This window comes from Dendropsophus ebraccatus, chromosome 1, assembly GCF_027789765.1.
Source record: "Dendropsophus ebraccatus isolate aDenEbr1 chromosome 1, aDenEbr1.pat, whole genome shotgun sequence".
Classification (NCBI taxonomy): Eukaryota; Metazoa; Chordata; class Amphibia; order Anura; family Hylidae; genus Dendropsophus; species Dendropsophus ebraccatus.
This window is the reverse complement of record NC_091454.1, coordinates 191,146,102-191,162,107: the sequence shown is the minus strand read 5'-3', so window position 1 is coordinate 191,162,107 and position 16,006 is coordinate 191,146,102. Positions and strand designations below refer to the sequence as shown.

The 16,006-nt window shown below is 44.0% G+C and overlaps 1 protein-coding gene across 2 annotated transcripts; it reads left to right on the top strand.

Moving 5' to 3' along the window:
* The first annotated feature begins 1,412 nt into the window (after positions 1-1,412).
* C1H2orf42 (chromosome 1 C2orf42 homolog) lies at positions 1,413-14,042 on the top strand. Of its 2 annotated transcripts, none has more exons than XM_069942797.1 (9): positions 1,413-1,532; positions 4,823-5,658; positions 6,156-6,281; positions 6,618-6,707; positions 9,608-9,712; positions 9,952-10,059; positions 10,628-10,728; positions 12,167-12,326; positions 13,220-14,042. In XM_069942797.1, the coding sequence occupies exons 2-9, from the start codon at positions 4,836-4,838 to the stop codon at positions 13,429-13,431; spliced, it is 1,725 nt and encodes a 574-aa protein (XP_069798898.1). In that variant the 5' UTR covers positions 1,413-1,532; positions 4,823-4,835; the 3' UTR covers positions 13,432-14,042. The 2 variants fall into 2 exon arrangements, with proteins under 2 accessions (XP_069798898.1, XP_069798905.1); XM_069942804.1 differs by lacking the exon at positions 1,413-1,532 and adding an exon at positions 1,600-1,748.
* The last annotated feature ends 1,964 nt before the right edge of the window (positions 14,043-16,006 follow it).

The following is a 16,006-nucleotide window of genomic DNA, read 5'->3' as shown; positions in this document are numbered from 1 at the left end:
GGGTCACCTCCTAAACTTAAAAGGGGTTGGCCACTTTATAGTAAAACAATTCAGTGTACAGGATTAGTAAATGTACTCACTGTATATACTGACAGCAGCTCCCTGTGTACCCTATAGAGCTAATATCAGATTTTCCTCCTCTCGACTGTGCTGTCCTGCTCTGTGGTGATTCTGTCCATAAGATGGCTGACATGGAGGAGCATGTGATCATGCCCGCCGCCCAGTTTTCTCTGTTGGCAAATACAGGCTCAGTGGTGGATACTGGAGGGCGGGGCATGGTCACATGCTCCTGTATGTCGGCCATCTTATGGACAGAATCACCACAGAGAAGGGCTGCACAGCCTGGAGGAGGAGAGTCTGATATTAGCTCTATAAGGTACGCAGGGAGCTACTGCTAGTATATACAGTGAGTACACTTACTCCATCTACCTTCAACCACCGGTATTCAAATGCCGAACGAATGGACTCGAGTTGCGTTCATCTCTAGCAGTTACCACTAGTTGAGGAGTTTATAGGGCTACATAGTACATGTGTTGTGCGACTGAAAACCTGGGCGATTACCTGTTTTTTTTCGCAAGCTGGTTACAGTTGCTCACATCTTGTACTGAATGTATAAAGATTGATATTAACAGGTGTTAGATGCAGAATTACAATCTTAATGTAATGTGACCAATACCCCATCCTTATAGTGATGTACATGGCCCAGCAGAACTGTGGGAGGTCTGGATAGTGCTGTCCCACTTAAAGGGCTTATCCAGTGCTACCAAAACATGGCCACTTTTCCCCCTCTCTTGTTTCAAGTACAGGTGTGGTTTGCAATAAAAGGGGTTATCCAGCACTACAAAAACATGGCCACTTTTCCCCCTACTGTTGTTTCCAGGTCAGGTGTGATTTGCTATTAAGCTCCATTTACTTCAATGGAATTGAGTTTCAACCCCCCCCCCCCCCCCCCCAAACTGGAGACAAGAGTGGCCATGTTTTTGTAGCGCTGGATAACCCCTTTAAGCTCCATTTACTTAAATGGAACTAAGCAGCAAAACCCCACCTAATCTGGAGACAAGAGAGGGTAAAGTGGCCGTAGAGCTGGATAACCCCTTTAAGGCATAGGTACTATAGAGGCAGCCTATGTAAATGCAATGGGGGCCAGGGAGATAAGGGTCTCAGTCCATAGTAAGAGGCTCTTATGTACCCCACTGTAAGGGACAGTTCATACTGGGCGGCACATGTATTAGAGTAGAGGTATTATTGTCCCCTGGTGTATCCCTTGCACTCCCAGTAGGTAAGGTCATGCTGGGCTTTGTAGTTGCGCACGGCTTAATCCCTTTCAGCACCTACACAGCGAGGAATTCTAGTAGCGCACTACATTTCCCGTCGTCCCCTTAGTGACGTCACCGCCCACGTGATCAGCGCCGTTCAATCACGCCCTCTGTTACAGAGCTCGCTGCGTTTGTAAGGAGCTCCGACGAAGGGTCTGAGGGAAGGCGAGGGCCCTGCCAATAATAGAGGGGCCCCGGGTGGTGTCCATGTTATAGGTAAGAGGAGGAAGTGGAGTAGCGGACAGTCGGTATCTAGTGAGGGGGGAGGCGGTAGCGGCGGGTGACCTATAACGGGACTGAGCGGCCCCGGCGGCGGGCGCACGGACCGGAAGTGACGTCACCAGGTGCCTCCTGCTCCTGGCAGGGCTGTTATATGGGAGCTGTTATACGGCGGCTTATGGGCTCTCACATATGGCTGCTGCATGAGCTGAGGTCGGCACTGTTATATAGTAGTGACAGCACTGTACAGGCTGGGAGGGCATGATGGGAGTTGTAGTTCAGCATCAGAGGGAGAGCCGCTGCCGGCAGTGCTTTCTTATCCAGGTCCCTATACTATAGTGATATGGCTGGACCTCCCTGACCACGCTGCCTGCTGCTAATGTGACCAATACCAATGGGCACGCCATAAAGTGAGGATGGGGGAAGCATGGCGCTGGCGTCACGCCATAAAGTGAGGCTGGGGGAAGCATGGCGCTGGCGTCACGCCATAAAGTGAGGATGGGGGAAGCATGGTGCTGGCGTCACGCCATAAAGTGAGGATGGGGGAAGCATGGTGCTGGCGTCACGCCATAAAGTGAGGATGGGGGAAGCATGGTGCTGGCGTCACGCCATAAAGTGAGGATGGGGGAAGCATGGCGCTGGCGTTATGCCATAAAGAGAGGATGGGGGAAGCATGGCGCTGGCGTCACGCCATAAAGTGAGGATGGGGGAAGCATGGCGCTGGCGTCACGCCATAAAGTGAGGCTGGGGGAAGCATGGCGCTGGCGTCACGCCATAAAGTGAGGCTGGGGGAAGCATGGCGCTGGCGTCACACCATAAAGTGAGGATGGGGGAAGCATGGCGCTGGCGTCACGCCATAAAGTGAGGCTGGGGGAAGCATGGCGCTGGCAGGACAGTCTCTTGTACGCATAGAGGCAGAATGACTATTGAACCAATGGGGAGCAAGGGCCCATACACTTGTGTCTTGTGGCTCCAAACACAGCTGAGGCTATGAAACCTGTCCCGCTGACCTCCTACCTGTCCTTTAAAGGGGTTATTCAGGGCTACAAAAACATGGCCACTTTTCCCCCTACTGTTGTCTCCAGTTCAGGTGTGGTTTGCAATTAAGCTCCATTTACTTCAATGGAACTGAGTTCCAAACCCCACCCAATCTGGAGACAAGAGAGGGGGAAAAGTGGCCATGTTTTTGTAGCGCTAAATAACCCTGTATTGACCACAATATGTCTTTTGGCAGTGGGGTAAAAGTACCCGGACACTGGTCTCCTGTGCAGAATATCAAGGGAACTGTGACGCTGCTGGACAGGAGAGCCCCTGCTCTAACTATCAAGACAGGAGAGCCCCTACTCTAACTATCAAGACAGGAGAGCCCCTACTCTAACTATCAAGACAGGAGAGCCCCTACTCTAACTATCAAAAGCAGAGAAATTTTCTGTCCTTCTAGTTTAAAGCGAATGTACCATCAGTACGTTTGCTTTACGTTTTGCACATGAATAGAACGGTGCTGGCTTGGAGAAGCCGGTGCCGCAGTCCTCTCTTTTTGAACCAATTTGAATGAATGAAGCCGCATCATAGAAGGGCAGAAGTTTCCTCCCACTGGGAGTGGGCCGGCCGGTCTCCAGTGCTACAGCCAGACCCAGTGCTCGGTTATAGACCGGGGTTGTGCGTGGGAACCGGACCGCGGTTCAAAAATTGGACCTCGGCACCGGCTTCCTTATGCCAATGCCGCTCTATTCATGTGCAAAACTTAAAGCCAATGTACTGATGGTACATTCGTTTTAACCCCTTATGGTGGGTTTACAGAGATTTATCTGATATTTTTGAAGCCAAAATGGAATGGATTTGAAAATAGGAGAAATCTCAGGGGGAGATTTTTTAAAGGGTGTAAAATTTTGACTGGTGCAAACTGCCCATAGTAACCAATCACAGCTCAGCTTTAAGCTCTTCTGAAAGGAAAGCTGAGCTGTGATTGGTTGCTGTGGGCAGTTTGCACCAGTCTATATTTTACACAATTTGATAAATCTCCCCCTTAGTTTTTCCTTTATGACCTGTTCTCTGTTTATAGTCTGTTCCTGGCTTTGGCTTCAAAAATCTGTCAGATAAATCTCTATGTGTAAATGCAAAGTTAGATGCCGGGGGCAAATTGTGATTTTGTAATTTAAGTGGTTTCTGGGATTTTGTCAGATGCAATAACTGGGATGCAGATACATTTCCTTAGCAGCAGGGGACCCAATAGAGGGGCTCAGATATGCTGTACATTTGTGCCTACTCACTTTTGCCTCCGGCAAGGCTGGGGAGGTTGTCTATCAACTTTATGTTGACAAGATAATACACCGCACTATACTAGTAATACAGTATATTATTTTAGCAATTTAAAGATTGCGTTTTAAGGTCCCTTTTTTGAAACTAATAATAAGTAAAAATTTAAGTTTTGGTAAACATAATTTTATTATATTAATTTTTTATTTTTTTTTCAAATCCTCCACCTTCTCTCCCAAAACAATACAACAACACGATTTCCGCTTACAGATAATTTTTATATAAAAAAATAAAAACACATTTAATATCAGCACATCTGTAACGACCTGAAAGTCATATGTACCTAAAGATGGTGCCAATAGAAAGCACAACTTGTTCTGCAAAAAAACAAGCCCTCATATAGCTATATCTATACGGGGAGAGGTGGTACCCAAGCAATCTCAGACACCTGGAAATATGACTGTGAACAGGTAGCTCTAGCTGCCGGGACAATGGTTCCTAGCGGTGCTCTGCTTATGACAGAAACATAATGTAAATGTAGCAAGAGAAAAGAAGTAGGCACTCGCCAATGGTGTGCTTCTTCTGGCAGGTTTATTGGAAGTTACTTTATAAGTGCAGGGAGGGGGGAGTGTGGAGCAAACACGTCTTCACAGGTGGACTACAATTGTTTCACGCATTGACTCCCTTTCAGTCTACGGATGACCAGAAGAAGTGCGTCATCGCGTAAAACAATTGTAATCTAACTGTGAAGTAGTGTTTGCTCCACACTCCCGCTTCTTTTCTCTTGCTACATTTACCTCATATAGTTATGTTGACTAAAAAATGAAAATGTTATGGCGACGATGTAAAAACTAAGAACATTGCTTGGTCATGAAGGGGTTAGATTGAGAAAGAAGGGATATAGGTTCCTGCTGGACACTACAGTTGTCAGGGCAACCTTACTTGTTACCTACAACCTTTTTATTTAAAGCTCAGTTCATATTCCATTTTTCTTAGTAAATGACGGATAACTAACTGCATTCTCATTTCAGGGTCTAGACCAATATGGAGCCAAGCCCTGGGAAACCAAAAGTCCCCGACTTTCTCTCTAACTTGGGAAAACCTACCTTGCGAGGTGTTCGGAAATGCCCGCACTGTGGTACTTATAATGGAACCCGTGGCCTGAGCTGCAAAAACAAGAGCTGCGGCACCATTTTCAGATGTCGAAACAACAAACCTCCACCTCGAGATGCCGTGAAGATTCTGACTGGGTCTGATATGCAGATATTCTCAGTGAGGCAAAGGGACAGAGGTCCTGATCACAGATGTCTGGTGGTCCTGGGTATTTCTGAGACCACCATACAGACTGCAGAAGGGACAATCATTACACAGATCAGCTCTGGTCGCTGCTTTGCTCCATCTTGTCTTAAAGCAGCAGTACGAGGGGTGGTAGAGAACCAATGCCAGCACATCAAGCAGGCTATGAGCTGCCATGTTGAAGCTGAGCCACTGCCACTTAAAAGCTCAGTGTTGAATGCTATGCAGATCCCAACAGATATCAAGCATGATATATGGGTGCTAGCTAGTGAATGCATGGGGCCGCTGGTTCAGAGGGTGAATAAATCTGTCCTGGTAGTGCGGTGCAAGCCTAGCCCACAGCACAGCCTGGGCTACATCCATGTCTACTTCACGCAGAAATCTGGAACACAAAAAGGATCCAACCACCTTTTCCAGTGTTCCTGCGAATCGCAGAAAACCACCAAAGCTACGTCATCGAAGGGTGAAAATGAGGAGAGGTGTGTGCATTTCTACACCTGCCTGGGAGCTTTTGCCAGCGACGACGGCCTTACTGAGGAATTCACTGACTATTTCTACGTCATGTCTGAAGGTGAGAAAACAACACCCCACAGTTCTAACAGCAGAAAGACATCTAGGACATCTTCATATTAAAGGGACCCTTTTTTCAAAATCACTGGGGAAAGGGTGGATGAAAACAATTACATTTACTTACCTCCCCGTCTCCAGCGCTGCCACCCACATCCAGCTGCTCTGGTCTCTGGATGCTTGAGACTTGATGTCCCAGGCCCAGCCATTCAACAGCAGAGACGGGACACCACTACAGTCAGTGAATAGATGAGCGGGCCTGCCAACGCCATGTTTCAAGCCCCATGTCAGACCAGGAAGCAACCAGGTATAGGAGCAGCTGGAGCCATGTAGCAACGCTTGAGCCCGGGGAGGTAAATAGATGGAATTATTATTCACCCCCTCCCTGGCGATTGGGATAAAAGGATTCCCGGCTGGAGTACCCCTTTAACGACCACAATGTCAACAATTGCTGTACATAAACTGTACTACTGTGAACCTTTTCATCTTGCAAATCTACAGGTGTTAAAGAGATTACTGTGCTAGAGACTGACAGTAAGATGGATACTGTGGAGACTGTGGTACAGATACATGAAGAATCCTCCCCAATGCTGAAACCCAAGAAACCTAGAAACGAGGATTCTCCAGGTAAAGATGCCACAAGCCTCAGTTACAAAAGACATATTGGGGTGCAGTGGAATCTGCATGTTCGGTCTCATCTTTGTATAATGGGATGTTGTGTAGGGAATTTTTTAGGGAAAAACTGTATAGCAGATTTATCATGTAATGGACAAAAATGTAAAGAAATTCTAATATTACATAGATTACATTGTCCATGCAGTTAACCTAATCCACTATTTTGCTGACCGTTCTGCATAACCTTAACAGGAGTTAAACAGTGGATGTTGGGATCACCCCAAGCAGTAGCTCTTCATGATTAAACCATTGAAGTTCTAACTTTTTTTTTTATTTTTGTGAATTCAGGTTCAACTGTAGGACAGGATGCTGTAATTCCCAGTCTGAAGAAATCTACCCCGAAGAAGCCAGCGATGAACTCCGCTACGAAGAGACCAGGTAAATTTTGTATGAAACTTAGCAATCACAACACATTGTAAAACATTAAACTTTTAAGGGTTATTGAAACCTAGACTTTCTTTGATTATCAATACGCTGATTGTGGTGTGCACTGAGCAGAGCTGAGTGGTGCTGAATAAAAATATATGGACACAGTGCTCAGGTAAGCACTGCTGCACATTCATTTTAGTGATTAGTGGGGGTATTCACACTTGGATCTTCACCAGTTAAAACTTCTGACATGCTAACTTGCCATGACATGTGAGAATTTTTTTTTTCTTTTTTAGAGACAGGTATCCTTTAATAACTTAAGGTCCCACGCAAGCTATAACTGGCATGCAGACGGGGATGAGAGGAAATAATAAACAAGTAAACTCACCCCATGCCTCCATACCGCCGCTCCTGGGTCGTGTTTACAGCAGACGGGCTCCTACAGCTCTCATAGCTGCAATGTCCTGTCCCTGGCTAAGAGATTGCCCGCTCAGCCAATCAGTGACTGGGACAGGACATCACCTAAGTCACTGACTGGCTGAGCAGGCAGTCGCTCAGCTGGGCTGTGACATTGCAGCTGGAAGAGCCGGTTACGTGACGTACCCGGTTTCCAGACGGCTGCTGAGACTAGGACCTGGGAGCGGCACAACAGAGGCACAAGGAAGGGGGGTAGTTTACTTGTTTCTTATTTTCTTTCACCCCCCTTGCCTGCCTTTTTAAAGGGGTTGGCCACTTTAGAGTAAAATAGGTCAGTACAAAGTATTAGTAAGTGTACTCACTGTATATACTGACAGCAGCTCCCTGTGTACCTCATAGAGCTAAAACCAGGCTGGGCTGCCCTGCTTTGTTTTGTTTCTGTCCATAAAATGGCTGACATGGAGGAGCATGTGACATGCCCTGTCCCCTGTGTCCTCCATAGACATATACAGGCTCAGTGGTGGACACAGGGGGGCGGGGCCTGGTCACATGCTCCTCCATGCCAGCAATCTTATGGACCAAAACAACACAAAGCAGGGCAGCACAGCCTGGAGGAGGAGAGTCTGATATTATTTCTATGAGGTACACAGGGAGCTGCTGTCAGTATATACAGTGAGTACACTTACTAATACTGTACACTGAGCAATTTTACTATAAAGTGGCCAACCCCTTTAAAGTGACTCTGTACCCACAATCTGACCCCCCCAAACCACTTGTACCATCAGACTGCTGCTTTTAATCCAAGATCTGTCCTGTGGTCCGTTTGGCAGGTGATGCAGTTATTGGCATAAAAAGTTAATTTTAAAATTGCAGCTCCGTGCCCTACGGACGTTTCTGTGCCCTAACTTTGCACCACCCCTCCGTCCCTCCTCCCCACCCTCCTCATCATTAGGAATGCTCCAGGCAGATTGCTTCCTATTCACCACCTGTGTTACCACAGGACATGGGCTGGATCATTAAGACACCTGTGCAATGTTCAAACAGAAGAAAATGTTCCAGTGGCATTCCTAATGATGAAGAGGGTGGGGAGGAGGGACGGAGGGGTGGTGCAAAGTTAGGGCACAGATACTCCCGTAGGGCACGGAGCTGCAATTTTAAAATTAATTTTTTATGACAATAACTGCATCACCTGCTGAACGGACAGCAGGACAGATTTTGGATTAAAAGCAGCTATCTGAAGGTACAAGTGGTTTGGGGGGGGACAGATTGTGGGTACAGAGTCGCTTTAAGTTTTCATGGGACTTCCTCTTTAATATAGATATAACTAGGATACAAACCATGCTGTAAGTCCTTTTTACCACATAGTATTACATCAGTGGAGATGTTTGTGGCAACCTTTTAAGGGCTGCCACTCTGACAAGCTGTCCATGTTGACATCATATGATGATAATTGTAGATAAAGCATCAGTCTAGCACCACACGCACCACTGGTAGTCGCTGTGTTTAACGCCGCAGCTCTATCCCATTCATTTGAATGGAATTATTCTGCAATCCCAGCCTCAGCTGCTAGCAAATATATAGCGCTGAATGGGATAAACGGTATAGAGAATGCCTCTTTTGGACCTACAGGACATGCACAAATTCTTCTGACCCTTTCACTTTTTTTACATTTTGTTATATTGTGGCCTTCTGATAAAATAAAATAATAGGTTCACGTTTCCCCCCATCATTCTGCAACCAGTATGTCAGAAATCTTTGATAATTTATTGAAAAGGAAAGTTAAATTACTTCATTACTCATTACTTAGTTAAAGCCTCAGGGTTTCATGTGTCTTTTAGAGAGGAGAGGCTTCTTTTTGACCACCCTGCCATAATGCCTAGATTGGTGCACGCTGCAGTGATGGTTGACCTGGAAGTTTCCCCATCTACACACAGGATCTTTGGAGCTCGGCCAGAGTGTCCATTGGGTTCTTGGTCACCTTTTTTACCATGACCCTTCTCCCCAAAGAGTCCTGTTTGTTCCAAACCTCCTTCATTCCAGTTGCATTGTCAGACAGGGATGTGTCATTCCAAATCACATCCAGTCTACTGAATGTGCAGGTGACTTACAGTGTAGAAACATCTCAAAGATGATCCAAAGAAATGGCAGACCGCAGAGCTAAATTTCAAGTGTTATAGCAAAGGGTCTGAATACTTGTGTACATGTGAAACGTACTTTTTTTTTTCCTTTTTAATAAGCAAAAACATTTCTAAAATTCTTTATTCACATTGTCAAATGGGGCAGTGAGTGCAGAATTTTTTTTTTTTAATAATAAAGTGGAAGGGTTTAAAAACTCCAATTATATAGTTTATCAGTGTTATCGTTCCAGAAAATGCCACCAGATGTTCTTCCTAGGTCAGTGTTATCTCATTATAAGTCTTTAATTTATATATCTTTATGTCTTACCACATGAAGTAAAATGATTATAACGCTTCTTAACATCCCTTTCTCAGTGCCAAGTCAGCTGATGACTGAGGCTCAGGTGTCCCTGACTTTCCTAGACTGGTTGGCTAGTGTGACCGAGAGAATCCATCAGACCATGCACTTTCAGTTTGATGGTGAGTAGCTGTGTACACATGAGCGGAACAGTGCCACACTAGTCCAAAGGTTGTGTGTGGTACAGCAGTCTGACTCAGTTGACATGTATCTGTAGCAGTGACATGGCTTTCATCATAAACCAAAGCCATTACTTTATTGTTGATGAAGCCTAAGACTGATTTTCCTTTAACATACATGTTTTGTGAAGGAGATTTCAGTTTCTGCGCTTTTTAACATCTCTGCTTGTTCATTCTTCAAGGTAAACCAGAGCCATTGGTATTTCACATTCCCCAATCCTTCTTTGATGCTTTGTCACAGAGGTTGTCCATGGGTAATGCAAGGATGCGCCTTCCCAACTGCACTACAGGTAACACAATATCCCGGGCAGCTGCCACAGCTGTAGCGTGTGCTCTTATGTGTATATGGTTATAGATTTCACTTCGATTACCTAGATATATTTGTATTATGTTCAAAAGTGGGTCTGTGCACATAAAGGGGATAGAGCTGCAAATGACAGAAGCCGTCTGGTGGCTCATGACTTCCCCTCTACATTTTGGTTTTAATCAGAAATTGCAAAAGGCGTTTTCACAATGTGTGAGCTTTCACAATGGTCAGTAAGACCTAAACATCTGTGCCTCCTCACTGCTTCACTTCAATGCTGAGGACACAGGACTCTGCTGGGGGACTGTCTATACCTACAGTATAGGGGGTGCTGTTTTGATAATAGGCGAAATCGAATTCACACTCTTTTAAAAAAGTGAAATTAAGAGGCCCCCTAGGGGCAACTTAATCAAATTTATTTGATTAATCTCCCAGCCCTACATAGCAGTGTAGGAGCTAGTAAAAAGGGAAGTTGCCGTACTTGCTATGTAAGAATATGTTGGTGTCAGATTGTTCTCTTAACACATTTTTAATCGACTGTCTGTATATTTCAGCTTTTGTAAGGAAGGACGCCCTCCCTTTGGGGACTTTCTCCAAGTACACCTGGCATATCACCAACATTTTACATGTTAAACAGATCTTTGACACACCAGAGGTAAGGAATAGTGACTGTGAAGCAGGGGCAGTAGATGAGATGTAGAGACTAGTATGTTTGTGTTTGGGTTTTTAAGCTTTACTAGCTTACTACTACAAACAGACACAAAGATGCCCGTGGGACATCGCCATGGATGGAAGCAGAGGAGATAGGGAAAGGTGGTGTGAACCTTGTGCTAGGAACACAACATCCTGAATGACATGTAGTGATATCAAAGCTGTGGCCTGAAGTCCATTCTGTGTCCTTTGTGACCCAGATATAGCAAACAGAGTTTTTACTTCTATAGGGCCCATGCTTTGTAATACATCATCTCACCCCTGCATTCCTGTAGTATGGGAAATCATTGCAGGCACAGTCTAAAGTAGCAAGGATGCTAAGTAACCACCAATCAGGACTGTGGACTAGTGTGGAACCTAGTGTGCAACCTGGAGGAATCTCAGCCAGGCCAACCTGTGAACTAATTTTGTTAGCTCAGCAACAACCTGGTGGACTGGCTCTGGGTAGAGGGGACATTGTGACTGGACAGCTTCACTAAAATGACATTGTGACTGGACAGCTTCACTAAAATGACAGCTTCGCAGTCAGGCATGCTGGTGCCTCTCCCAGTCTGCTGTCCGAGGTGAGATGCTCATCTTGCCACAAGGCAGGTGCGGCACTAATTATACTGAAATCAACAATAATTAAACTTAGGCTGTCATGAATTATGACAAATGATTGCAATAATCTGTACTTTGGTGAATTGTAGCTGTGTGTTGATAGGTAATAAAATTAACTTTGTGATGAGTTTATTGCTATTACGATTTGCCATAAAAACTGAAGGAAAAATGTATAAAACGCAATGAGAAAGAGTTGGGAAGAGCACAGTCTCATAGTAAAATTATATAAAGTATTTGTCTCCCTCACAGAGACAGTCCTAGATGAGCCACACCCCAATTAGTGGTGCTGCACCGGGATATCAATGGACCTGTCATCCATATAATAAAACCAAAACACAAGCAAGCTAGTAGATTCCACCTAGGTGGACCACTTGTGTCCACCGGCGCTACTCACTATAAATATATATATATAATGAATTTCATTATATATGAAAATTCATTATATATATATTTATAGTGAGTAGCGCCGGTGGACGCAAGTGGTCCACCTAGGTGGAATCTCCTAGCTTGCTTGTGTTTTTGTTTTTATAGTAAAATTAAATTTTACTCTAATAAAATTCTCAAGTACCACTCCTATGTGCATTATTCCTTGGAAAAGGGAGGCACACACATTTTCTGCATTTTATGCCACAATCTTACTAACTTGTTTATATTATATGAGTTATTTTTGAGTTATTTTGACCTCTGGGGCAAGTTAGACTAGATGTACAATTGTGCAGATGACTTTACTTTTACATGAGGAAAGTTTTTGACTGTTTTTTTTTTAATTTTTTTTTTTTTAGATGCCCCTAGAAATTACCCGAAGCTTTGTTCAGAACAGAGATGGAACTTTTGATCTGTTTAAATGCCCAAAAGTAGAAGTGGAGAACATTGCAGAAACATATGGCAGGCTGGAAAAACATCCTATACGCCCTCTTGAACTGAAAACCTTCCTAAAAGTTGGTATGTGATGGAAAATTTTATGTATTAGTCCCTCATAATGGCCTCAGGAAACAACATTTTTAATCTGCAAAGGTCTTTTTTGGGTGCATTTAATTTAAAGAGAAACTGACAGCAAGGATACATATATATCCATACTGCCTTTTTCCGATCACAGGAGCAGTGCATAGATGCCTTTGGGGATGTTCTGTGATCCAGCATAATCGGTAAAAGGCATTTTTATTCTATGATGACAGTGTCACAGAGGTGGGTCTGTGACACATTCAGCGATTGCCCTGCTCTCCGTCTGCCACTGTATCTTCAGGCTGGCCCCCACCATCAATCATTTTGGAGGAGGCAGGCAGTGGCCGGAAAGCGGGACGGGCTAAAGTGTGGTGCAGGTGCTGACAATGTAGACCCTACCGAAAAGGTTGGGTCACAGGGCACTGCCAAAGGTATGTATGCACTTCTCCTGTGATCGGTGTCTGGAAACTGGCAGCACAAATATATGCATATCCATGCTTTCAGTTTCCCTTTAAAACCTCTTTCAGTATACTCTGTCACAGGCTGTAAAGCAGATGCTTTTTATTTACAATTTTGGAATAAAGTGAGTTTGTCCTGTCAGCCTTATTAGATGGCCTTAGCAATAATGTTTGCAGGGCAGCATGAACAATCCCTTGATCATTTGAGCAATAATTTGTTGACAAGGCAAAATCGGCCCATCCATCTCATAATCTGTATAATGGAGTTTATTTATCATCTGTTTCAATAGACAAGGAAAAATTACTACACAAATAAATATATTAAAAATAAAAATAAAAATTGTTTATTCCTGATGATTGCCTAAAAAAGACAACAACCTGTTACCCTGTATTCTGTGTTAAAATGAATATATTTCACCCCATCTACATTTGCAGGTAACACTTCTCCAGAACAGAAGGATCCCACCCCATTCACTATCGAGTGGATCCCAGATATTTTGCCTCTGTCCAAGATTGGGGAGCTGCGCATTAAGTTTGAGTATGGCCACCATCGGAACGGACCATTGCCAGAATTCATCGACCCTTCTCCCAACGCCCTGGAGCACACCCTGGAGATCACACCTCTCACCACCATCACCTTTGATTAATTGTGTACAGTCACCGGCATGATGGTGATCTAGTTAGGTTGATATGTAAGCTGCCAAAGGAGGAGCCGCCTGATCTAGAGACACAGATTCAGGACCATGGACATTTCTCGTGCATCAATATGCAGGGTTTTTCTTTGTTTTAATATTTGCTGCTATGGTACAACGTCTTTTGTGTGTATTTAAATAGTTTTTGTGTCTTCATAATACAGCCAATGGTGTTACAAACAATCAACTCCAAGGAGGAAAGATGTAAGAACTGGACAGATGGTTCCCAGCGTGGCTCAGGTCACGGCCTTGTGATTTTGGAAGCAGTGTTTTCAATATGGAGTTTTGGGAAATCCAGCTGGGATATGGTAGCCTGGTCATCGGCTTGGCCAGTGTGGCGGAGGGTTATGCCGAAACCTTTTATAGATTTTCCGCCTGTCCGTTTATCTGCCTGCCTCTTAATCCCCTTTTATATCCCAAGTGTATATAGTAAACCCCTTTCAGGGTAACCGTAGTTGAACTTGCTAATGGAATGACTGTGACTGTTAGCGTAACCAGACAAAAGAGTGTTAAACCCTGTGACGACTAAAAATGACAATTTTAATCACATAAATAATTCAAGATCCCAGGAGTCTCCTTTCTATCCTTTTGTCTGTCAGGGATCTGTATGTAGTCATTGTGTAAAGCAAGATGTGGGTCATGTGTGCCGGCTTTTTATCCAGAAACAGCTCCAAAACACATTGGTGTGGGATCTTTGTTATTGCAGCTCTTTTTATTTTTAGGGGGATTGGACCAAGCTATAACCCATAGAGTGGCACTGTTTCTGGAGGAAAGCCATGTTGTTTTTTCCCCCCTATGATTTTTATAACTTAAAGGAGAAGTCCGGCGAAAAGTCCCAAAAAAGTTAAACAAATCACCAATATACACTTATTACGGGAAATGTTTATAAAGTGCTTTTTCCCTGCACTTACTACTGCATCAAGGCTTCACTTCCTGGATAACATGGTGATGTCACTTCCTGGATAACATGGTGATGTCACTTCCTGGATAACATGGTGATGTCACTTCCTGGATAACATGGTGATATCACCTCCTGGATAACATGGTGATGTCACGACCCGACTCCCAGAGCTGTGCAGGCTGTGGCTGCTGGAGAGGATGATGGCAGAGGGACATTGAGGGACACAGGGCACTGGAGGGACACTGAGCATCCCCCTGCCATCATCCTCTCCAGCAGCCACAGCCCCCACAGCTCTGGGAGTCGGGTCGTGACATCACCATTTTATCCAGGAAGTGAAGCCTTGATGCAGTAGTAAGTGCAGGGAAAAAAGCACTTTATAAGCATTTCCCGTAACAATTTCTGTGTAATTGAGGGCAACAATCTAAAAATTTGTTGTTGATGGTTCATTTAGATCTCAACCTGAAATCATTTGTTAATCATTTTCTAGTTGTTTGCTAATCGTTCGCTGTAATTCTGCACACTAATTGTTTAGTAAAATTCCAAATCGTTCCTCCTTTTGCTGGGATCGGATGGAGTAAACGATCATATTAATGATCGTTGTAACAATCGTAACTAACGACTATCGTTCTGTGTGATATGGTGAATGATTTCAGCTTAACTACAAACAATCTAGTTTGCGATCGTTTATCATTAATCACTAATTGTTAAAAATCGCTTTGTCTAATAGGACCCAAACCCTACTGTGTTGATGGTGATGCAAAGTATGTCAGTAGGGAATCTGGGCACTACATTCATAGCAACTGGATTGTCTCAGATTGGTTTGAAACTTAAGGCCCTATTCCACCAACAGATCTGACGACAGATTATCTGCCAAAGATTTGAAGCCAAACCCAGGAGTGGATTTGAAAAGAGGAGAAATCCAGTCTTTCCTTTATGACCTGTTCTCTGCTTATAGTCTGTTCCTGGGTTTGGCTTCAAATCTTTGGCAGATAATCTGTCGTCAGATCTGTTGGTGGAGTAGAGCCTTAAGGGTACAATTACACAGAAAGATTATCTGCCAAAGAGTTAAAGCCAAAGCCAGGAATTGATTTGAAAAGAGGAGACATCTTAGGCTTTTTTTATGACCTATGTTTATAGTCTGTTTCTGGCTTTGGCTTCAAATCTTTGGCAGATAATCTGTCAGATAATCTTTCTGTGTAAATGGGTCCTAAGAGCAGTTAAAAGGAAATTAGGCCTTGTACCACTTAAAGGGTTTGTCTTATTAAGCCAACCCATATCCACATGCCCTATTAAGGGTGAATTTGCTTGTATTTCCTGAAGCACAATACAGAGTGATCAGCCAATAATTACAGAGGTCACATTCTTAGTTAATATGTCATTAATAAGGTACCTTTAAAGCGAATCTACAATCAGGTACATGGCTGTGTTTTTTTTGTTTTTTTTAAGGGCCCATGTGGGTCTGTAGGTGAAAAAATACAAAAGCTATGGCCTTTTAAACAAAAGGAGGAGAAAATGAAAGTGCAAAAATGAAAATTGGCTCAGACCTTAAGGGGTTAAACCTATTAAAAGGGCTTTTTTGTTTTATTTTTTTTTGTTTCTAGGTCTTACATTGTATAGAAGTTAGAGCTT

What these genes read in the sequence shown, in the direction of transcription:
- C1H2orf42 (XM_069942797.1), top strand. Translation starts at nt 4,836, where the DNA reads ATGGAGCCAAGCCCTGGGAAACCAAAAGTCCCCGACTTTCTCTCTAAC. An exon ending in CTCCGCTACGAAGAGACCAG is followed by an intron (nt 6,708 to 9,607) that starts GTAAATTTTGTA and finishes TCCCTTTCTCAG; the next exon opens with TGCCAAGTCAGCTGATGACT. An exon ending in CCTTCCCAACTGCACTACAG is followed by an intron (nt 10,060 to 10,627) that starts GTAACACAATAT and finishes TGTATATTTCAG; the next exon opens with CTTTTGTAAGGAAGGACGCC.